The sequence below is a fragment of the Talpa europaea genome, assembly GCF_964194135.1.
Source record: "Talpa europaea genome assembly, chromosome: X".
NCBI classification, from domain to species: Eukaryota; Metazoa; Chordata; class Mammalia; order Eulipotyphla; family Talpidae; genus Talpa; species Talpa europaea.
This window is the reverse complement of record NC_140081.1, coordinates 95,730,822-95,752,500: the sequence shown is the minus strand read 5'-3', so window position 1 is coordinate 95,752,500 and position 21,679 is coordinate 95,730,822. Positions and strand designations below refer to the sequence as shown.

Here is a 21,679-nt window from a genome sequence, read left to right as displayed (position 1 = left end):
CTGTCACTGCTGGGCCCCTGAAGAGGTCCCAACACTGGTGACACCGTCACCTGAGATCTGGTCAACTGGAGTAGGGGCCGGGGTCCCAGGGGAGGACAGTCACCATCACCTCAGTTCTGGGAGCTCCTCTGGGGTTGAGGCAGGAGGTGCCTGTACCCGGGCAGAGGCCCCATACACCAGGAGGGCTTGGCTGAGGGCATCCGACCACCTCAGTTCTAGGTGCTGATACTATGAATGAGAGCTGAGGACCCCAGACAAAACATTGGCTCCTCAGCAGCAGCAGCGGCACTGGGGCACAAGCCAAAGAGCTTGAGGCCATCTCTTACCCTTGCTGCTCGCCTTCCCTGAGGGCCTGTGACACGGGGCCTAACCTTGCCCACACCCCCATGGAAAGCTGTCCCAGAGAAAACAGGGGACTGCACACAGGTGCCTCCTGAGACCCAGAAGAGCCACCAGTGAATGCTAGACCTGTAGCCCATCGGGATGGTGGGTGGGCCTCTGGCCCCTCAGGGGAGTCACGGCAGCCCTCTTCCAGAATGCCTGCTCCCAGCGAGATGCACGTGCTGTCCTCTAAAGACAGAGGCTGCATGTATGGGGAATATAAAAATAAAATTTATTAATTAAAAAAAAATAAAGAAAAAAATAAAGAAATAAAAATAAAATAAAATAAAATAAAGACAGCGGCTGCGGCAGGTGCCCGGGTCTGGCTGGCGCCCAAGCATTCGAGTGGCAGGTGCTTCCTTTCCTGGGCCTCAGAACTCTAAGCGTTAAAGGAAAGACAACTTGGGAGGGCGCTGCCCCTGGTCTGGTGAATAAACAGATGAGAGTTTGGTAAATGATGCCTGATCCCAGCTTCACAAGGAAACCCAATACTGGGGCCTCCCTGGTGGCACAAGGGGTGAAGTCTCAGCATTATGAAGCTACCCACAGCCACTGAGGCATGAGTTTGATCCCAGGCAGGGAGCTACGCACATGGCGCAGCAGACCTCTCCTGTCTCCCCGCTGCTCCCCTCAGCAGTGTGTTTCAGTCAGTCTGCCTGTTCTGTTCCCAGCTCTGTCTCTGGTGAATCCTCTCACCCCCCACACCTCTGGCCTGTACCCCAGTTCTTGTATGCGTAAATAAATCTTTTAAAAAGAAAACCCAATACCACCGTGCTGACTGATAAAGCAGCAGCCCCCTGAAACACTGCTTTCATTTGCTGAGGGACCTGGGTAGGGAGGGTGAGCGAGCTTGGCGTTGCCACTGTGGAAGCTGTTGGATTCCAGCCAAAGCAATGTCACTGCCTGGCTCTATAAGGTTTCCCTGTATTTTGGCCCATTTCCTGAGGAAGGTCCCTGGAAGGGGGGCCACTGGGTCAAAAATCCGGCAGGGGGCGCCCGTGGTGGCCCAATGGTAAAGTCTCAGGCTGTCAGCAGTGCAGGTGACAGTTCGATCCCTGGCCAGGGAGCTCCCCACACTGCGCAGCAGACCTCTCCTGTCTCCCCATTGCTCCCCTCAGCAGTGGATTTCAGTGGATCCCCACGGTTTCTGGTGAATCCTCTCATCCACCCCCATACCCCACCCCTCCGTACCTCTGGCGTAGACCCCAGCTCTTGTGTGCATAAAGAAAACCTTAAATAAAAATCGGACAGGGCTGTTTCTGTGTGTGCCACGTGGCCCAGCAGCTGCTCTTGGGGCGGGTGGCCCCCCCTGTCCCGGGACCGCAGGTGGTCAGGGCGCGCCGGGCGGTCCGGCCACGGGGCTAACTCTGTCTGTTTCGCCGGCGCAGGGAACAATCTGCAGGCGCTGCCCTCGGTGGCATGGCACACCCGGCGAGGGGAGGAAGGCTGAGCCCCGAGGCTGCGGCCGCTGCCTCCTGCTGTGCCCCCCACGTGCTCTTCTGTACCTCCATGTTCCCACGGGCCGCACGGGTCAACTTTGCGTCAATTTCTCATCGCCCGCAGCCCAGATCCGTGCACCTCATGTCTGGGTTCAGACATAGGCCGCGAGTCGCCAGCGTAGCCCCAAGTCTGGCAGCCCGCCGGGCCGCGACCCTCCACTCAAGGCCTCAAAGGGAGACTTCCGCGGCGGGGCAGGCGTGGGCTGGGGCGAGGCTCGGGCCTGCCCGGCCCCGCCCACCAGCGGCCAGGGACGCAGGGGGCGGGCCGTGGGGCGGGGCGGGGCGGTGTCGCCCCGCCCACGTGCCGGCGCTGGCCCCGCCCCGGACCGCCATTGTGGAGCCTGCCGCCTCCCTGCGCAGCTCCTCCACCTCCCGACGGTGCCGCCCGCCGACCGACTTCGCATCTTCTCGGGGCCAGACAAGTCTCCGGCCGCCCAGCCTGCGGGCCGGCCGCCAGGGTCGGAGGGACGGTCTGCGGTCCGGGCCTCCCAGGGGAGGGGCCGAGTCGGGGAACCACATCCACGTCCCGGTCCCCGAGGAACCGACGGGCTCCCGCGGCCCCGCCTGCCCCGCACGGCTCCCCCGCGTTCCGGAGGCGCCTGGCTGGTGCTGGGGCGGACGACACAGCCACCGAGCTCGCCCGCCCCGCCACGCTGGGCCCGGCGCGGGCTCGGCCCTGACTCCCCCACCTGCTCTTCTGCCTTGTTACCCCCAGAGCGCGCGGTCCCCAAGTCCGGCACCCGCCAGCGCCGCAGCCCAGCGGGGAGAGTGGACATGAGGCTGGCAGGTAGGTGACGCCCCGTGAGCGGAAGAGGGACCCCGCTGGCGACCCGGGCCTGCGGAAGCCGGTCCCGAGGGCGGGGGGGGGGGGGGGGCAACCGGGGGCAACCGCGGGATGGGCTGTGGCGGCGGGAGGCCCTGCGCGCGCTTTCTCCCACTGCGAGCGCCCCGTTTCCCCTCGGATGAGGACTAGCCTTCTCCACTTCTCGGGCTCGCGAAAGCGGCGACTGTTGGCAAAGGGAGCTTCGGGGAGCTCCGGGCAGAAGCAGGGCGCAGAGGCCTGCACTCACGGAGGCGCTGAGCCGACAGGAGGCGCCTTGGGCAGGGACGCCAGGGAAGCCGAGCAAAACCGAAGAAGCCTTGAGACGCGCGCGGGCGGCGCCGGCGGGAGGGTGTGGCCTGCAGGGCAGGACTGCGAAACAGGCCACGCCGGGGTAGTGCAGGTCAGCGCTGGCACCTGCAGCCCTGGGCACCTAGAGAGCCGTGGCAGCTAGCGGCAGTGCCCGCAGGGGAGTGTGCTGACCTGGAGGCCAGGCAGAAGTGAGTGCCTGGGCGCGCAACTGCCGCTTCAAGGTCAGGGCAGCTGACACCTGGCGGGAACAGATGGGAAGACGGGTCATGAAGCCACAACCACCCCAGATGACTGGGGCAGCCGGGGAGTTGGGGGACAGCAGGGCAGCAGCTGGGGGCGGGGACCAGGAACCTGAGTCGCCCGCCAGGCCTAGTGGACGCTGACAGGTGCCCTCCTTCCTGCCCGTGGCCGCGTCTTCCCTGGTGGGAGGGCAGAGGGCGGGGTGGCCCTGGGCCCTTGGGTGCCCCCGGCCGCTGAGGTGTCCGGGCCGCGTCTGTCCCACCGCCAGGCCCCCTGCGCCTCGTGGCCCTGGTGGTCACCGTGGCCCTGACCTGGATCGTCGTCAGCAGCCTCCTGGGCGCGCCCGGCGGTGGCTTTCCGCGCCTCCAGCAGCTCTTCACCAGTGAGTGTGGGGTCTGCCCGGCCCGAGGTGGGGGGCGGGAGGGACGGGCCCGGGGTGCGGCCCTGGGCCTGTGCGTGTCTGGGGCCGTCGCCGCCTCAGGTCTGCTCCCCGCCACCAGGCCGACTGGCCCGCAGGATCCGGTACCCGGCGGGCGCGAAGGGCAGGCCCCACCCTAGGGGAGGCCCCGCCGCACCCTGCCCTCGCCTGCCTGGCCCTGAGAGCGGAGGGGACGCTTTGCCCCGAGCGCCTTTTCCGAGGCCAAGCCGCCCTTTTCCTGGCCGGGGCCCGTGCCCGGGGGCAGCACGGCCCGCCTGCCTTTGCCCCCGGCCCCTGCGCCTGACTCCCCTTGTGCCCGGCTCCCGGCGAGGGCCAGGCTGTTAACAGAAACCACTCTGCACCCACAGGCCCAGAGGACTCCGCGACCGCAGGTAAGGGGCCTGCCACCTCCCGCCCGCCCGCCCGCCCCGGGCCCGCCCCGGGCCCGCCCCTCAGGCTTCTGTGGCTCCCCCCACCCGCCCTTCAGGGTTTCTGTTCCCCACACCCCGCCTCCGCGGGAGCTGCGCGCGTGCCCTGAGCCTGAGCCTAGAGGGCATCTGCCCCGCTCCCGAACACGCTGGCCCCGGCATGGGCCTGATGCTCCCGCTGCTCCGGAGCAGGTGGAGGGAGTCGGGGGCGCCGGCTCCAAGTCCATCCAGCAGCCGGCAGGGCGCCGCCGCCACGAGGCTTCCAGCGCCGTCCTCGTCCTCGTCCTCGTCCTCGTCCTCGGGGCCGGACGGCTCGGCTCTCCCTCACGGCGCGCCTTCCTCCCGTCCCCCTCTGTCCCTTTGCATCCGGGCGGGCAGTGTTTCTGCCCCCAAACCGTGCCCCTGAGCCCCATCTCTGTCCCCGGCTTCTGCTGCCGAGGCTGAGCATGTCGACAGAAACGCGCCGGCCAGCCCTGGGCCCCGCTCCCGAGATTGCCTCCTCCGTGTCCGCGGCAGGGTCGGGCTGAGGATGGTCAACATGGCCGGCTCTGGTAGCTCCGTGCTTCCCCATTCCTTCCTCGGTCAAACCTGTCTCTCCTCTCGCATCCGTGCCTCCAGTGCTTTGCCCTGACCTCTCCTCGGCCAAGCGGCCAGGTCTACAACTCATGAGTTCGTCTTTCCCCCGAATACTGGAACACGAGCCGGCCGCCTTCTAGGCAGCGTCGGGCGGGGGTGCCTTTCCTCCGGTGTCTGGGCGACCCGTCTGTGCTGGGCCGCGGCCGCTCGCCGTTGCAGCGGTGGGCTCTTGCTGCAGTGCAGGCCTTCTCTCATGCAGGCCTCTCCTGCCCTCACCACAACCCTTTCCTGCCAGTTTCCACCCGCCCTTTGGGTCAAAGGGACCCTTTTCTAACACACACCTGGAATTTCCGCAGCCTCCACCCACTACCCAGCTCCAGAGCCATTTCCACACTTTAGGGATTCATGACAGCAGCACCCCACTTCCTGCTGTCAGAATCTGTCACATACCACAGACCGGGAGCTTCAACCTCGGTGATTCATCCTCTCCCAGTTCTGGAAGCCAGAAGTGGGGCCTCCAGGTGTCCCAGGGCTACCCTCCCTGCGGGGGCCCCTGGTGGGGGGGCTCCTTCCCCTCCCGGCTCCGCCTCCGTCCCCGGGCGCCGCCTCTGCCCGCTTCACTGCTTCCGTCTTGTCTAAAGACACTGTCCTCGGGTTAGGGCCTGCCCTGGACGAGCCCCCCCCCAACTAACTATGTAAAAAGCCTGTCTCCGTGCTGCGCACGGGTCAGGATCGCAGCTTTCGTGCACTCCGGTGTTAGGGCAAGTGTAACAGGTGTCCGCCCCTGCCCCCTGCCCTGTGGGACTTGGGGGTCCCCCTGTGGGGTACCAGCCCATCCATCTCCTTTCTCTCCTGCTGCCAATGCCAGAGAAGTCTCTCTGGCACCCCTTGTCTTTGCCCTGGGGCAGCTCAGCAGGGCGCAATGTCTGGAGGGTCAGGCCTTGGCCTGTACTGCCAGCCCCTCCCCCACCAGCTCCCTCCTCGCCCCCTGGGCTGGTCTTACCTCCCCTCAGGTCTCAGGTGATCGACCCCAGGGCAGGCTCGGGGGTATCACCTGCTGTCTCCCCCAGAGCCGCGGGCCAGGAAGTACAAGTGCGGCCTGCCGCAGCCGTGTCCTGAGGAGCACCTGGCCTTCCGCATGGTCAGCGGGGCCGCGAATGTCATCGGGCCCAAGATCTGCCTTGAGGACAAGATGTGAGCTCCTTGGGGTGAAATGGGCCGCGAGGAGGGATGGGGAGTAGAACCTGGGCCTGAGAAAGCAGGGCGCAGAGGGAAAACCTGTCACTCAAGGGTGCCACCCCCCTGCCAGACTCATGAGCAGCGTCAGCGACAACGTGGGCCGAGGCCTGAACATCGCCCTGGTGAACGGTGAGTCCCCACCGCGGGGGCCTCGCCACAGCCTGCCACCTTCTGTCCCTCCGCTGCTTCCCCGCCCGCCCTGCAGGGGTTCCCGGGAAGATGGGGTCTGTGCAAGTGAACAAGTAAAGAACTAGAAGTTTCCGGGCACTTGGAGGGGGCTTCCGGAGGAACCCCTGGGGGGCCTCAACACCAAGGCAGAGCTCAGCAGCCTAGCTGTGCTGCAGCTACCCGAACAAGGGGCCTGGCAGGCATGACTAAGGGCTCTGTGGAAAGCTTCCAGAAGGGCTGCAGTGGCCACCACCGTGTCCTGAGCCGGGTCTGGGGGTGACGAGGCAGTGGGGTGCGGTAGCCCTGGCGGCTCACCCAGCAACCATCCCCTCTCAACCCAGGGGTCAGTGGAGAGCTCATCGCAGCCCGGACCTTTGACATGTGGGCTGGAGGTGAGCCCCCATTTTGCCAGTGCAGCGGGTGGGGGGTCTCCCTCATGCCACTCCCAGCGGGTCATTTGGGGGGCTTCTTCAGCACTTCCCCCGGGTTCAGAGAAGGTTGGGGAGGCGGGCATGGCCCACTACTCTGTCCCGGCTCATTTGGCGCCCCTGGTGGGTGTGCCCTGGCCTTATCCCTCCCTCCTCTGGGACTGGGGCGTGGCATGGGGGGGCAGGGGAGGGGAGCTCCATGAGACCTGATGCCCCACGTCCCATGGAACGTGTCCCCCAGATGTCAATGATCTGCTGAAGTTTATTCGGCCCCTGCACGAAGGCACCCTGGTGTTCGTGGCATCGTACGACGACCCGGCCACCAAGTAAGTGAGCTCCAAGCCCGCTGGCGGCCTCGCCCTTCCTTCCATGTGTCCGCACCAAGCAGCGCAGCTCACACCCCTTCCTGCTGCGCCAGGATGAATGAAGAGACCAGGAAGCTTTTCAGCGATCTCGGCAGCAAGAACGTCAAGGACCTGGCCTTCCGTGACAGCTGGGTGTTTGTGGGGGCCAAGGGGGTGCATAACAAGAGCCCCTTTGAGCAGGTACGGATGGGGCCTGTCCCTGCTGTTCACACCACAGCCTTCCAGCCTCCGCCGCAGCACCCCTCTTCCCAGCAGCCCTGCACGGCGAAGGGCGGTCACTGACTAGGCTTCAGCCCAAAGTTTTCACAGGGGCAAGACTCCAGTCAGCAGCCCCCCCGCCGCCCCCCACCCCCGGACATCCACCCTGCATCCACAACCCTGCTGCCCAGCTGGGGCTGCCTCCCGGGCCGCTTGTGCTGGGCTCTGAGCTGAAAGCCACGGCACCCCAAGCCCTGCTTCCCCACAGCAGGACAAGGCCCATAGGCCGTTCTAGTGGCGCCCGAATGCTCTGGCTTCTGGAGCAACCATGCCTCCTCTGGCCTAGCTCTTGTAGCAGCTCCCTGCTCTGGGCGAGCACACCACTGGACCCCAACAAAACACCCCTGGGGCCCCGGCAGAGTGGTCGACCCCTCCCCGTTAATGTGACAGAGGCCCGGCACCCCAGGCCCATGACACTTGGCAGGGTTTTTTTTTTTTAAAGATTTATTTATTCATATAAGAACTGGGGTACAGTCAGAAGCGCGGGAGGGTGAGAGAATTCACCAGAGCCAGAGCGGGGAGCAGAACAGGCAGACAGATTGAAATTCACAGCTGAGGGGAGCAGCGGGCGAGGCAGGAGAGGTCTCTTGCGCCATGTGGGGTTCTCCCTGGCCAGTGGGGAATCGAACCGGCGCTGCAGAGGCTGCGGACAGCTTCACAGTCCGGCACTCAACCGCTTCGCCACCGGGGAGGCCCACTTGGCAGTTTTTTGAGACAAACGGGAGGTGCCCGACCCGACAGGGCAGGTCTGGGTGCGGCCCGTGAGGGGGAGGGCCGCATGTGACCTGGCACCAAGGGCTGAGGCCTGCCTTCCCGCCTGCAGCACGTGAAGAACAGCAAGCACACCAACAAGTACGAGGGCTGGCCCGAGGCGCTGGAGATGGAGGGCTGCATCCCGCGGCGGAGCGTGGCCAGCTAGCAGCCCGCAGAAGGCCCAGCCCAGGGCGGCTGCATGTGCCCACCTAGGAGGCGGCGGCGGCACCACCGCCAGGCAGGGCACAGACCCGTGCCCCACGTGGCCAAGGGTGCCCTCTTGCCCCAGTGCATCCAGGTCCAGACCAGGGACTGGAGGGTGGCCTGGAGGCTGCGGGGCTGGCCAGGCATGCCGCGGTGGGGAGCCCAGGCAGCTGTGTCCTTTTCCAAAAACTGCTTCCCCTGGCCAGCCCCCCTCATCCCAAGCCACCCCAGCCATCGGGTGAGACAATGGCCCCCCACTGCCCGGCAAATTGCAGAATCTTCCAGAAGCTCACCTTGTTTCCAGTGAGATCCCTTCAGTGAGCCCCACGTGGAGACTCTTGAGAGCCCTGGCTGCCTCCTGCCTCACTTGGCAGGAAGGGGCCACCTGGGGGCCAGGCCAGCCCGGCAGCAAGGGGACCTGGCCGGTGCCTGGTGCCGCGGCTGGCGGTCGTCCTCGATGACCCCTTGATAAAGCGGTGCCCCAATGGACTGAAGCGCTTTCCTTGCGGAGTCCTTGTGGAGTCGGGTGGCTTGGTCGGGGGTCGGGGGAGGGCGCCCCCACAGCCTGAGCAGAGAGCCTTGGTCTCCAGGGCTTACGCCACCAACAGGCTGGCCCTCTCTGAGGCCTTGCCAAGAGAGACGGGTCTGCCCTCGGGGCTGCAGGAAGCTCACGGACCCCCGCTGAGGGCATGGGCCTCCCACCCAGGGCGTCCGAGCGCCACCCTGTGACCCACGCAGCAGCAGGCGCTTCGGATACCACTGAGGCCGGACCGCCAAGGGCCGAGCCCCGTGGCCGCTGGCACTGCTCAGATGAGTTCCACCTCCCTTCGTCCAGCGAGAACCCGGGGAAACGGAGGCCGGCTGAAGAGCACGCCTGGGGCGTGGGGGCCGCGGGGGTCTGAGGAAAGGAGGGTGGCTCGCACTCCCCAGCTGGAGGGACTGGCCTGGGAGGCGGTGCCGCCGGAGCGGGAGCCGAAGTGGGCCTTCAGGGAGGAAGTGGTCACGGTCCCTGCTGGGCCCACAGGGCAACGGAGAAGAGGCTCAGGAGCAGCCAGCGCGTCTCTTAGGAGCCTGTGCCAGGCCCTGCACAGGACTTCGCCCACTGGCTTCACCTGCAGCTGTTTCAGGTTCCCGCCCACGTGACCACCCAGGGCCCAGCAGAGTCGCCGTCATTACAGTACCCACTTGTGTTCAGGGGTGAGCCCTTCAGACACCCCCGGAAGCAGCATGAACAGCCTACTGAACCCCCATTTGGCTCCACTTGGGCTGCCACGGTGCTCACAGTGCTTCATCTGCACCCCCACGGCGCCACACGTGAAGTGCGCGTCCCCTCAGTCCCTCCGCCAGTGCGCTGGGCCTTGGGGCCCCCAGCAAGAGAGGACCGACAGGAGAGGGGCCACCGCTGCTCTGGCCATCCCTGGGCTGGCCCCTCGAGGCCACAGTAGGCTTTGCGGCTTGTCTCAATGAGAGAAGCCTGGGAGGGTTCAAGCCCCGACTGCCCGGGCCAGACGCTGCGACGCGCTGGGAGCCCCAGTGGCAACACCCAGCCACCTGCCCCCCGCCAGGGCTCCTGAGCATCACTTACAGGTGCAAACAGCAGGTCAGCTTTAGCCACCCCTTGCCCAGCACAGGCCAGGAGGCTGATGGGGCAGGGGCGGCCTAAAGGGACGCAAGGCTTCCTGCCTCCTGCAGCCCTAGCGGGGTGTCACCCCCAGGTCCACCCTTAGGTTAGGACATCACTGGTCACGAGCGCCAGACTCCCAACCCAGCGTGGCATAAGCAAAAGCAGAGACGACAGGAAGAGCGGTCACCATGACCCCACACGCCAGTGACCTCGCCTAGTAATGTCGTGGGACCCCGTCCCTGGGCGTGGCTTGTCTGCTGGCTCCCTGTGCAGACGCGCGCTCTTGCTCAGGTAGGGGAGCTCTGGCCGAAGTCTCAGCTCAGCAGCCCCAGCAAAAAAGCCCGAGGTCCAGACTGTGCGGGCTGCTCGCACTGGGCTGTTGTGGCTTGGACTGGCTACACCCAGACATGTCCCCAGCCCCTAGGCCAACCCTGGGGTCATCCACAAGGCAGCCTTGGGGACCCAGGACAGAGAAGGGATGGTCCCCCCAGAATACTAAGGTGTGCCCTGACGCTGGGCGGGTGACAGTGACAGCTGCCACTCCATCGTCCCTGTAAATCCCAAAGGCCTTCTGCGCATGCACACACACGTCTGCTGTGTATCAGAGCACCCCAGAGCCCTGCCCAAGGAGGGGGCGCCTTGGGTCACACAGGTCCTTCAGTTTGGCCGCCACTCTCCTTTGTTGCATCTGCTCCCAGTCCTGAGAACGTTCCTCTTGGAACTCGATCTTGACAAATTTATAGAGCCTCTTCCTACTGTTCTGAGGCAAAATTTTTTTTTTTTTGTGGGACCCTCGCCAGCAGCCGGGGAACGAACCGGCGCTGCAGAGGCTGCGGGCAGCCTCCCAGCCCAGCGCTCAACCGCTGTGCCACCAGGGGAGGCCCTCTGAGACAAATTTTTTTTTAAAAGATTTATTTATTTATTCATACAAGCACTGGGTACAGTCAGAAGCGCGGGAGGGTGAGAGGATTCACCAGAGCCAGAGCGGGGAGCAGAGCAGGCAGAAGGACCGAAGGACACTGCTGAGGGGAGCAGCGGGCGGCAGGAGGGGTCTGCGCGCCATGGGGGACCCTCCTCCGGTGGCCGGGGAGCAGCCTGGGATGGAACCGGCGCCACAGAGGCTGCGGGCAGCTTCGCCACCCAGCGCTCAACCGCTGCGCCACCGGGGAGGCCCTCTGAGGCAAATTTTTAATCCCCTGAACCAACCACATTGTCTTGTCTTTAAGTTAGCTGCCCCTTTTATTCTGCAGAGAAAACCACCAAATTCCCTCAAGACACCCAACCAGCCCCCTCTGACTTCTCAGGGAAAGCTGGAGCGACTGACGATAATAGAGAACTCCTTACTACCACCCTCTCCTCAACACCCGGCACCCAGTCCCATTCAGTTGGAATCAAATCACAGGTGTCCTCTCCGGGTGCCAACTGACCCATTCCCCTTCTCCCTCTAGCCTGTTTCATGGGGTTCTCAAAGCCGCCGCACCCCCTCTTCCCCATGGCCCTTCACTCTTCAATACAGCCTCTGCCACCTGCTTCCAGCAGAACCCCTCTGCCCATCTGAGAGAGAGGTATGATCGCCCAAGGGTACCAGCTGTCTTCCCACCTTAACAAATGCCTTCTACCTTTCTGGCTCTGGGAGGGTTCAAGAATAGCCTAGAGGGGGCCTCCTGGCAGCGCAGGGGTTAACTCTCAGACTATGAAGCTCCTGACAGCCAGCCAGAGTGCGATCCTGGCCAGGGAGCTGATCTGCCTGTTCTGCTCCCCACTCTGTCTGTGGTGAATCCTCTCAACCCCTGCATGTCTGGCTTATATCCCAGCTTTTGTATGCAAAGATAAATAAATTTTTTTTTAAAAAAAGAACAGCCTAGAGAGCTATGGCCCCTTGAATGCTCTTGATCACAGACGTAAACCCTGAGCATATACCCGATGCCTGCAGATCTGCTTACATAATATATGGCCATAGGAATCCAAAGTTTAGAACACACATTTTAGAATTCATTGAAAAGAAAGTGTATTTAGGTGAATTAAACAGATTTATTAAAGTTACTTGAAATTAAACACTTAAGTTTTGGGACATTTGCAGTGATGCCATAGGCACCTCCCGTGTACACTCCCTACCCACAGGTTTGGGCACCCCCGCCTTTCACCATATTGCCAAGGGGCTCTGTCAGAGCAGTGGGCAGCCACTGGCCTGGTGGCAGACGGATTCCAGCAGCTCCCACAGCCTTTGGGGACACAGAAACCCGCTTCCACACTGCAATGGTTCACTGTCTTCTGAGTTCCAAGGTCCCTTCTACACCCTCAGCACTTTTTTTTTAACCTCTCCCCATGACATTTTTTCAATTATAAATACAGATATCAAAACAAGCCTGAACAAATCTTCGATATTGGTAATAGCACCTACGCAGCTTCGGAAAGTAACACAATTTGCGACACATACAACTTACCTGCCACTTTGGGCCATTTAAACTGCAGCTGTTTTCTAAGCAAGAAGGGTAAGGCATGCCGTTCTGCTTCTCCTTTCATAGATTGTGCTTTTCAGAAGAACACGTGCTTCCACAGCCGCAATCCTCCCAGTCATCCTTTCATCTTAGAAATCGGAGTTCTACTTTTGGGCACCCCAGGTTTATGCGCGGAGGACAGAGCCCTAGCGAGAGAGAGAATGTGCTTTTTTCCTCCGTTACCTGAAAACACAATGGGTGGACAGGTCAGTTTTATTCTTACAAGTGTCCAGGTCGGGCCTCCCCTGGTGGCGCAGCGGTTGAGCGCTGGGCTGCGAGGCTGCCCGCAGCCTCTGCAGCGCGGGTTCGTTCCCCGGCCGCCGGCGAGGGTCCCACAAAAAAAAAAAAAAAAAAGTGTCCAGGTCATCGTGGGTATCAGCTAGAATTCTTTTACTTAATGGGGGCGGGGGAGGTCTTTTACATTGTGATATTTAATCAAGACGTTAACACGAGTAGACAGTTGTTAAGACAACTTTGAGATGCACTAAAAGCAATTATTGTATGTTGGTCCTTCTGGTGGCTGTGGAAGCTTCCGCTTTCCTTTGGGCATCACTGGACAGCTGAGCTCGAGGTATAACTTTAATGCTATACGAATCTTGCCATTTTGCTAACACTGGTGTGCTCCGTGCACCTGCCATTCCACCGGAATTATTGATCCCACTCGCGTTAATTTTGGTTACAAATCTCACTGCAGGAGGCGTCTGGGTACTGAGGTCGGCCTTGTACTTTCAGACTATATAACCTGTTTTCCTCGTTTGCCCTCGGCGGCCCAATAATCGTGTCTCTCCGCCTCGCCAGTGCCAGGCCGTCGTCTAACCGCACCGTCGCTCACTTCTCGTCCATCTTCCAACAAGCGAAAACCACGAGGACCTGAGCTCCCAAGGAGACCGCCACCATCTCCAGCAGCTCCTCTCAGCTCCCCCCTGCCTTTTCCCGGAAGCCTCCGAACTTGCTGCTGGCGCCAACCTGTCAGGTTAGGACAATGACGCCGGCCCCAACCCGGAGCGGGACTCCCCGGATCGAGCGCCGGCAAGGCCACTGCCAGGCGGCCGCGACCCGGAAGAGGGCCTGGCCGGCGCGCGTCGGCTCGTCGCTCCCAGAGACGTCACTTCCGGCAGTAAGCGCCCCCGGCCGCGAGTGGTACGTGGGTCGCCGCGGGGGAGGCGGGCCGGAGGCGGGGCGAGGCGGGGCGGGGCGGGGCGGGGCGGGGCCTGGGCCGAGCTCGCCGGCGTCCGCCAGCCGGTGGGCTCCGGCGGTGGCGCCGAGCTCCGGGCCGCGGCGGCAGGTCAGGGCCTGGGGCTGGAGAGGGGCGGACGGAAGGCGGCCTCCGGCCCGGGCCCCGCTCCGAGCTCTCCCGCTCCGGCGGGTCGTGTCGGCTGCGGGCGGCCGTGCGGGCCCGGTGGCGGCGTGCCCTCCTTCCGTCCCGCCCGGGTTCGCGCCCGAGCTCTGCCTCTGCCCAATCCCCCACTGCTTGCGGAGTCTGGGTAGGGGGGAGCCCGGGGCCGAGCTCCCCTTACACCGGACCCTGGGCGGGTGGAGAGGCCGCGCGCCGGATTCCCTCCCCGCCTGGGGGCTTATCGGCTCAGACTCTTCCCACCCCGCAAGCAGAAAAGATGTGGGATCAGGGCCAAACCCCTCTGGCCGTGACTCCAAGCCGTCAGCCCCACTGGCGGGACAGGATGGCGGGTCCTTAGTCCCCTCTCCCTTCTGCACTGGTTCAGCCGCTGCCCCCGTGGCTTCAGTCCCGATATCTTCAACTTCCCTCTGACTCTCTCCACTTTGCTCCTCACACTCCCTCTGGTTTTCCTGCCGCCCTCTTCAGCGGTGGGACACGGGCTGGACCTGGGCCACCAGGGTAAGTGACCCAAAACCCAAGCAGCAGACGCCACGGCAGCCCAGGGGGTGTGTGGAGGGAAGAACCTTCCCAGGAATGAGGCTTTTGCTTGACCTACCTTCGCCCCTTCCTTCCCTGACCCCCAGTCTCAGGTGAGGGGCGCCAGCGCCCAGACTGCAAGGCTCTTCCAGGATCGGGACCCTGCTGGGCCTGATGTGACCAACAACAGTGATGTAACACCACTGTGTCCCCATCCTGGTCACCCCAGTTTCAGCAGGTTGACAAGAGGGTGGTGCCTGCTGTGACTGGGGAGTGGAAGGAAGCAGTCCTCCTCCTTTCACCCTGCGGCAACCTCTTGCCCAGAAACACCCTCCGTCCCACTGGCAGTTCCAGACTCTGATAAAGGAGCAGGTGGGCGTGGGTAGGAGCACCTGGACTCCCAGCAGAGGTGACACAGCAGTTCTCGGAGCTCAAATTCTGGGACCACCAGAGGAGCCAGAGCTGACAAAGAGGCTCCCCAGCTGACATGGGGCCAGGAATGACCCCCTCTTGCTGCCCCTTCTGGCAACTTCCCTGGGGCGAGAGAACCTGCTCCCCACAAGCACCCCCATCTCATCGTTGTGGGCAGGTAGGGTAGACCAGGTAGCCTCCGCAGCAGGGTACCAGCTGTGTCACTGCAGCCCTCAGCCCCTGGGGCCTTTAACCCTGCGGTCACCCACTGCCCGTGCCACTTTGCCGGCCACTTTCTGCCTGACAGGTGACTCTCCGATGCCCTGCCTTGGCTCTCCCTGGTCTCCTTGTCTGCGGACAAAACTCAAGAGTTCACCCCCAGTAGTGGTGAACTGCATCCCCTGCGGCTGCGCCTGGAAGCTGCTGGGGACAGGCTCTCGGGGACAGGACTAGGATGGGGATGGTGCCACCTGCTCCTGCTGCACTGGGCAAGCCAGGGGATCGGCAGGTACAGGCAGCTGAAGGGAGGCTCCTGTCTGGACACGGCCTCTGAATGAGGGGTGGGAAGTGTGAGGCAGTTGTGTTGGGGAAGGGACAGTTGAGTGGCCATCACAGGCCAGCTCGACATCTGGCCTTTACCTTCCTGGGTCGGGGCAAGGACAGGGCTCTCCAGCCACCTTTGTGTGTCCCTTTCTCCCCAGGAGGAGCTCTGCCATCCAGGACAGCCACACAGGGCCAGGCCCCGCCCATGGACCCTTGTCAGGATGACCCGCAGGCCCCAGCAGGACTGCCCTCCTAAGCCGCAGAGGACTGGGGCACGCCAGCCTTCGGGAGGAGCGATGGTATTACGCAGGGTCCGGATTGGGGGCACCTCCCAGCAGTGGCCTGGTCCGGGAGGCTGCAGCCAGCGTACAGGCTCAGTCAGCCTGTTGAAGGTCGTCGTGTTGTTGCTCGTCAGCCTGCCGTGGGGGGCCCGGGGGTCAGCCAGTGCCAACCTCAGCATGGCTCTAAGCCACACCGTGCCACTGCCCGGGGGCCACTACTTGAGCATTGGGGATGGCTCCGTGATGGAGTTTGAGTTCCCTGAGGAGAGGGAGGGCATCATTGTGATCTCAAGCCAGTACCCGGTGCAGGGCAACAGGACAGGGCCTGGTCCTGTGCTGAGGGCCTTCTCCCTGGACACAGAGGTGCTGACCATCCAGAATGTGAGCACCATGGCCTGGGGCGGGGGTGGGGGCTTCGTGGTGAACATCCGCTCCCGTCTGCCCGGGCTGGCCCCGCTCCGCCTCCAGCTGGTGGACCCCCAGGAGACCCCACCTAAGCTGATCGAGGAGCAGAGAGATTTCTGCATCAAGGTCTCGCCTGCTGAGGATCCGCCTGCTGCCCTCAGCACAGGGCTAGTCCATTTCTCGGAGAACCCCATTCTCTACCTGCTCTTGCCTCTTATCTTTGTCAACAAGTGTTCGTTTGGGTGCAAAGTGGAGCTGGAGGTTCTGAGGGGGCTCCTGCAGAGCCCCCAGCCCGTGCTCCTGGGACTCCTGGGCCAGTTCCTGGTCATGCCCTTGTACGCCTTCCTGATGGCCAAGGTCTTCATGCTGCCCAAGGCCCTGGCCCTGGGCCTCATCATCACTTGCTCGGCGCCTGGTGGCGGGGGGAGCTACCTCTTCAGCCTCCTCCTTGGAGGGGATGTCACCTTGGCCATCTCCATGACATTCATCTCCACAGTGGCTGCCACTGGCTTCCTGCCATTGTCTTCAGCTGTCTACAGCCACCTGCTCAGCATCCACGAAACCCTCCACGTGCCTGTCTCCAAGATCCTGGGGACCCTGCTGTTCATCGCCATTCCCATAGCAGCAGGCGTGGTGATCAAGTCCAAGCTCCCCAAGTGCTCCCAGCTGCTGCTGCAGGTCATCAAGCCCTTCAGCTTCGTGCTGCTCCTGGGTGGCCTCTTCCTGGCCTACCGCATGGGGGTCTTCATCCTGGCGGGCGTCAGGCTGCCTATCGTGCTGGTGGGCCTCACGGTGCCACCAGTCGGCCTGCTGGTGGGTTACTGCCTGGCCGCCTGCCTGAGGCTGCCCGTGGCCCAGCGGCGGACGGTCAGCATCGAGGTGGGAGTGCAGAACAGCCTGCTGGCCTTGGCCATGCTGCAGCTCTCCCTGCGCCGCCTTCAGGCAGACTATGCCTCCCAGGCCCCCTTCATCGTGGCGCTTGGCGGCACCTCGGAGATGCTGGCCTTCGTCGTGGGCCACTTCATCTACAGCAGCCTGTGGCCAGGCCACTAAGGCCCTGGGGCAAGCTTTCGCCACCCCACCTGCACACCACCCACAGGCCCTGTGTACCAAAGGCCTTTAGTTCTCATGCACTATGCACTCGGAAAAATCCAGGCTTATTTTTTTTACTGTTTTGTATTCTCCAGCTTTCAGGAGGCCACGCTGATCGCAGGTGGGCCCCGCCCAGAAAATCTACTTCAATAAAAGAAACAAGCAACTCGGGTCCCTTTAGTCTTTGCCCTCTGGGCCGGGAGGGGGGCGGCGGGAGGGGGGTGGCCGGGAGCTGCGGGCCTGGGCGGAGACTGGTGTGGGGACGGGGCGGCCTGCCCAGCCCTGCCTCCACGGACACCCCTCTCGACGGGCGGGCCCCCGGGCTCTGGGGCGCGCCCAAGCGGGAGAACGAAGCAGAGGCCTAGCTCCCGGCCCGTGCTCCACCTCGGCTGCTTCCCCGCCAGCCAGCAAAGGGGTGACCCAGCCGTGGTCGGACTCCGGAGCCCCCGCCGGGGGTGGGCCCCGCCCGCAGCTCCTCCCCCGAGCTCGGGCGGGGGGCTCCGGGCCTCCCGCGCTCAACCGCCCCCTGGAGCCGCTCTGGCCCCGGCCTTTCCTCTCCCGGTCCCGGCGGGTGGGCCCAGTCGCTGGCGCCGCCGCCCGGCCGAGAGGCCGCGAAAATCTGGCGGGCGGGCGACGCGCTCGTGAGGCGGGACCCGAGGGTGCTCCTCCCCGGGGCGGGGCGGGCGCCGGGCGCGCCCCTCTCGCGGCTTCCGGCGGCGGCGGGCGGTTCCGGCGCGCGCCCGGGGCGGCGGCGCGCGGCGGGGCGGTGGGCGTGCGTACGGGCCGCAGTGGACGCCGCGCGGTCGCCATGCAGCTGACGGTGAAGGCGCTCCAGGGCCGCGAGTGCAGCCTGCAGGTAGCTCGCAGGGCCGGGCCGGGCCGGGCGAGGGCGGGGCCGGGGAGGCCGGGCGCGGGGGCCGCGAGCGCTGCCCCGCCCGGGACCCGCGGGCTCAATCCCGCTCCCACCCTCGGCCCGGCCAGGTGTCGGAGGACGAGCCGGTGTCCGCGCTGAAGCAGCTGGTGGCGGAGAAGCTGAACGTCCCCGTGCGCCAGCAGCGGCTCCTGTTCAAGGGCAAGGCCCTGGCAGGTAACCGGGGACGGAGACGCCCGGGGCGCCCCGCGGGCCGGTTCCGGCCAAGTGTGACCCTGGGAAGGTGTTGGCCCCTTCCAGCCGGAGCCGCCTCCCCGGGCCACCCGCCGCTGGGCTGACCAACTCCCGGACACTCTCTCCGGCAGATGGGAAGAGACTCTCCGATTACAGCATCGGGCCCAATTCCAAGCTCAATCTAGTGGTCAAACCTCTAGAGAAGGTGTCGCTGGAAGAAAGTGCTGCCAGGAGGCCCGGTGAGGCCCCGCCCGCACCCCCACCCGCCTGGCCGCTGGTGGCCAAAGTGCTGGCCCGCCACTTCAGCGCGGCAGATGCCAGCAGAGTCCTGGACCAGCTCCAGAGGGTGAGAAGGGCAGCCCACCCCCTTGCTAGCTGCTCCTGGCCAATGCCTGCCCCACGTCCCCCGCTGGCGCCCCCTGAACCTCCTGGCCTTCTTTCCTCAGGACTATGAGAGGTCTCTGAGCCGTCTGACCCTGGATGACATCGAACGCTTGGCCAGCCGCTTCCTGCACCCTGAAGTGACGGAGGCTGTGGAGAAGGGGTTCCCCAAATAGGATTCTCCGGGCGTGGGGAGGCGTCCCATCAGGCCGCCAGCTGCATGTAGCATTAAATGTCTTCTCCTCTGGCGATGTGGCTCGTGGTGACGATAGCCGCCGGGCCCCTGGGCCTGGCTCTCCATAGGTGCCGGGCGCCACTCAGAGTTCTTCATGTGGGGTTGCTCCCTCAGGCAGCACAAAAGGTGAGACAGCAAGGCCACCGGGAGCGAGTGGGGGCGCCCGACCTGAGTCCTGCCAGTGTCTAGAAGTGCCTCAGGGTGAGAAGGGGAAAGGGACTCTGGAAGGCTCCAAGAGATGGGCTTGGGATTTCGACTTGAGCCCACAGAGTAGAAACCCTCGCAGGGCGCCTTCCCAAGAGCGGAGCAGCAGCTGGCCCCTGCTGCCCAGCCCCATCACCTGACCTTGCGCGGGAGGCCAAGTGACACTCAACCCGGGGCCCCCACAGCAGCAGCTGCCTGCGCGCCCATGGAAAAGCAGGTTGGGGCATCAGGGGTGTACATGGGCCCAGACAAGTTGACTCTGCCTCACTGCGTGGGCCACAGCTTAAACCCCAGTTTCCTTCGCCCCTCCTCCAGCTCAGACCAGGGGCTCCGCACCCACCCCCTCCTCCTGTTTCATACACAAACAGGCCTCGAGCAGCGCTCCAGCCAGGCATGGCGCAGAGACGAGGCGTCCTGGCTCCTGGCTCCTGGCATTGCAGCAGCCCCTGGGCGCCTCCTCTGCCTGTCTTCTCCCGGACAGGGGCTCTTCTCGCCGCTCAGGTGGCAGGTGGCTGACATGAGGCCACTCCGCAAGCAGCTCCCGAGCTCAGCCTTGGCGCCCCTGCTGGCCCACAGCACGGAGTGGGGCGCTTCTCTGCCGCGTGCGTGGACAGGGCTTCCACTGAGCGCAGCCCTCACTGCCTGAGAGAGCTCGGGATGCGGGGGTAGGCAGAGCATAGACTGGGCAACCCCAGTTCTCCCCCTGCGTTGTGTGGGGGCACCAGAGGCCATGTAGGCGCCTGTTCCTCTTCCGAGGGCACCCCGGGCAGCGGAGGCTGGAAGGGAGCCGCTGCGCAGGACGCCAGGAAGACGGACAGACGCGCGGCAGTCGAAGGCTTCAACGAACAGATGAAGCCCTGGCCTCCCCAGGGCTGGGCCCACCTAGCCGCGGCCGGGCAGCTCAGCGACTTCCCAGTGCTTTTCTTTTGAGTCAGGAGATGTGTGTTGAAATTTCAGGTAGCTCTAAAGGTGAGTGCGAACCTTTGACTTCTATCCGGAAGAAACTATGCCAGGCGCCTTCTGGCCTCCAATGACTGGTTCCTCCATAGAGGAAACTGTTCAACAATGAAGGAAACGGATTGGCTCACAAGGCTGAGAAGTCCAAGGGTATTGGCAGATGCGCTTTTCACCAAGTACCTGGTTTCTTCCTACCTCCCCTCTGCGTTCTGTGGTGCCTGCATCGTCCGGCTTAGGGACCCAGAGACAGCCGCCTGCCGGTCCCCCAGTGCCCGCCGCGGTGAGCTGCTTGCTCAGATGCCCAGCAAATAAAAGCTGTCCTCTCAGTGCTCAGAATGGGGCTGTGCCTGCAGTCATTGGCGCCTGGGCAGGGGTGAGCAGGAGAACAGCTCTGGTCTGGCGGAGGTTGTGCGCGTAGAGGGGCAGTCAGATTTGGGGAGAGCTGAACGGTGGCCCCAAACAGCAACTCTGCTGAGGGGAGCGACAGCCCGGAGCCTTCCAGACACACTCTGGAGATGGTCACTGAGCAGCGCCTCCCGGGCCTGGGTGACAGCACTCTGCAGGGTAGGTGCTGTGTACTGGGTGACTGTTCCCAGGTGTTGGTGCCCCCAAGGGGCAAAGTCCAGGGTGTTTGCTGCAGCCACACCAGCCAGGACCCAGTATCCGGCCGGGCTATCCCAGAGCCTTTGAAAGGGAGACAGCTGGCTCTTGAGGAATTGCAGCGTTGGGGACACCAGGGCCCAGGGGCATCCCCACCGTGCCCAAGGGAGACTTGGTGTAGGAATCAAGGAGACAATTCCAGAAAGGGGAGGGGGTCCAGCGCTGCCGAGAAGCTATGTGTGGGCAGGGCGGAGCCACCTCTCCGGCCTTGTTGGGGTGAGAAGTGGCAGCAGGAGTGAGGACAATGACAGTGCCCCTGTGGCAGGAGTAGGGAGGGCACGCCATGAGGCCCGGGCGGGAAGGGGCATCGCGAGAGGAGACAGAATGGCATGTGGAGATGGAGCAGCCAGAGGCTACACCTGGTCTCTGCGCCTTGACACTGGGGGCGGCCCTAAACACAAACACCCACCCCAGGCGGGGTGGTCACAGCAGGCACTGACCCCTCTGAGCCAGGGGTCACCCAGCAGGTGGGGGCTAACTGGCCACTGTGGGGGGACGTGGTGCAGCTCTCAGGCCAGGCTGTCTGGTAACCCCAGCTGATGGCAGGACCCGAGCTAGAATGGCCGGAGACACAAACAGCTGCACCCGCCATCAGGTTGGGGGCGTTTCCCTGGGGCCCGGGGGATGGTGGACTCAGGATGGCAGCATTTGCTGGGAGCTGGGCCCCACTGAATTGGAGATGCCCTGGCAGCAGTTGGCTGTGCCCATAATCTGCTGCCACCTCACAGGCCTCTGGTGCAGACCTGGCCAAAACCTGCTTAGGGGGCCTGCAGCTCCCTGGAGCGGGTACCACAGTCTGGGTGGCCTCCCTGGCACAGAACTGTGCTCCTTGCTCTCTGCCCTGCTCTCCGGCCTTTCCCACGGCCTTTCCCACGTTCACTTCTCTGCTTGTTCCTCCCATTGCCTTTTGGTTCTTAAATCCCTGCCAGCTGTTCACACTGGGGGGTACCCAGGCCTAGCCCACAGCCCTCCTCTGCCTCCCCTCACTGTCCTGCGCTCCCCTTGTGCTCACAGCGCCCTTTCTCCCGAGCACCTGCCCGTCTCTCTGGGGCCCAAGGGCACACAGGGCTTGCAGTTGGTAGCTCTGGGCCAGGCTTTTAATGACAGGAAGCCACCTGTGCCTCTCCTAGGGTGTCCCCAAGGGAAAGGTGCACTTTCCCTTCCCTATGCACAAGGACTCCAGGCGCTTCCTGCAGACCTGAGGCAGCCTTATGTGACTCACCTCTGTCAGCCCAGACCAATGCCTCTGCCAGCCAAGCTGCCCTGGTGGCTGCAGAATGGCTGGCTGTTTTCTGGTTCTTTCTACTTATTCACCAGCATT

At 63.8% G+C, this 21,679-nt stretch overlaps 3 protein-coding genes across 3 annotated transcripts; all 3 read left to right on the top strand.

The window, feature by feature from the left end:
* Positions 1-1,390: 1,390 nt before the first annotated feature.
* FAM3A (FAM3 metabolism regulating signaling molecule A) lies at positions 1,391-8,162 on the top strand (the record flags this gene model as incomplete). Its single annotated transcript, XM_084259063.1, has 10 exons — positions 1,391-1,421; positions 2,596-2,667; positions 3,521-3,634; positions 4,039-4,062; positions 5,745-5,868; positions 5,984-6,042; positions 6,423-6,473; positions 6,751-6,835; positions 6,928-7,054; positions 7,956-8,162. 10 exons carry the CDS (start codon positions 1,391-1,393, stop codon positions 8,049-8,051), a joined length of 783 nt encoding a protein of 260 aa, XP_084115189.1. The 3' UTR covers positions 8,052-8,162.
* A 7,040-nt stretch (positions 8,163-15,202) lies between these two features.
* On the top strand, positions 15,203-16,777 carry SLC10A3 (solute carrier family 10 member 3; the record flags this gene model as incomplete). The annotated part of the gene is made up of 1 exon (XM_084258800.1): positions 15,203-16,777. Exon 1 carries the CDS (start codon positions 15,260-15,262, stop codon positions 16,775-16,777), a length of 1,518 nt encoding a protein of 505 aa, XP_084114926.1. The 5' UTR covers positions 15,203-15,259.
* Positions 16,778-17,601: 824 nt separating this feature from the next.
* Positions 17,602-18,478, top strand: UBL4A (ubiquitin like 4A; the record flags this gene model as incomplete). The annotated part of the gene is made up of 4 exons (XM_084258691.1): positions 17,602-17,672; positions 17,798-17,903; positions 18,053-18,267; positions 18,368-18,478. Exons 1-4 carry the CDS (start codon positions 17,625-17,627, stop codon positions 18,476-18,478), a joined length of 480 nt encoding a protein of 159 aa, XP_084114817.1. The 5' UTR covers positions 17,602-17,624.
* Between the last annotated feature and the right edge of the window lie 3,201 nt (positions 18,479-21,679).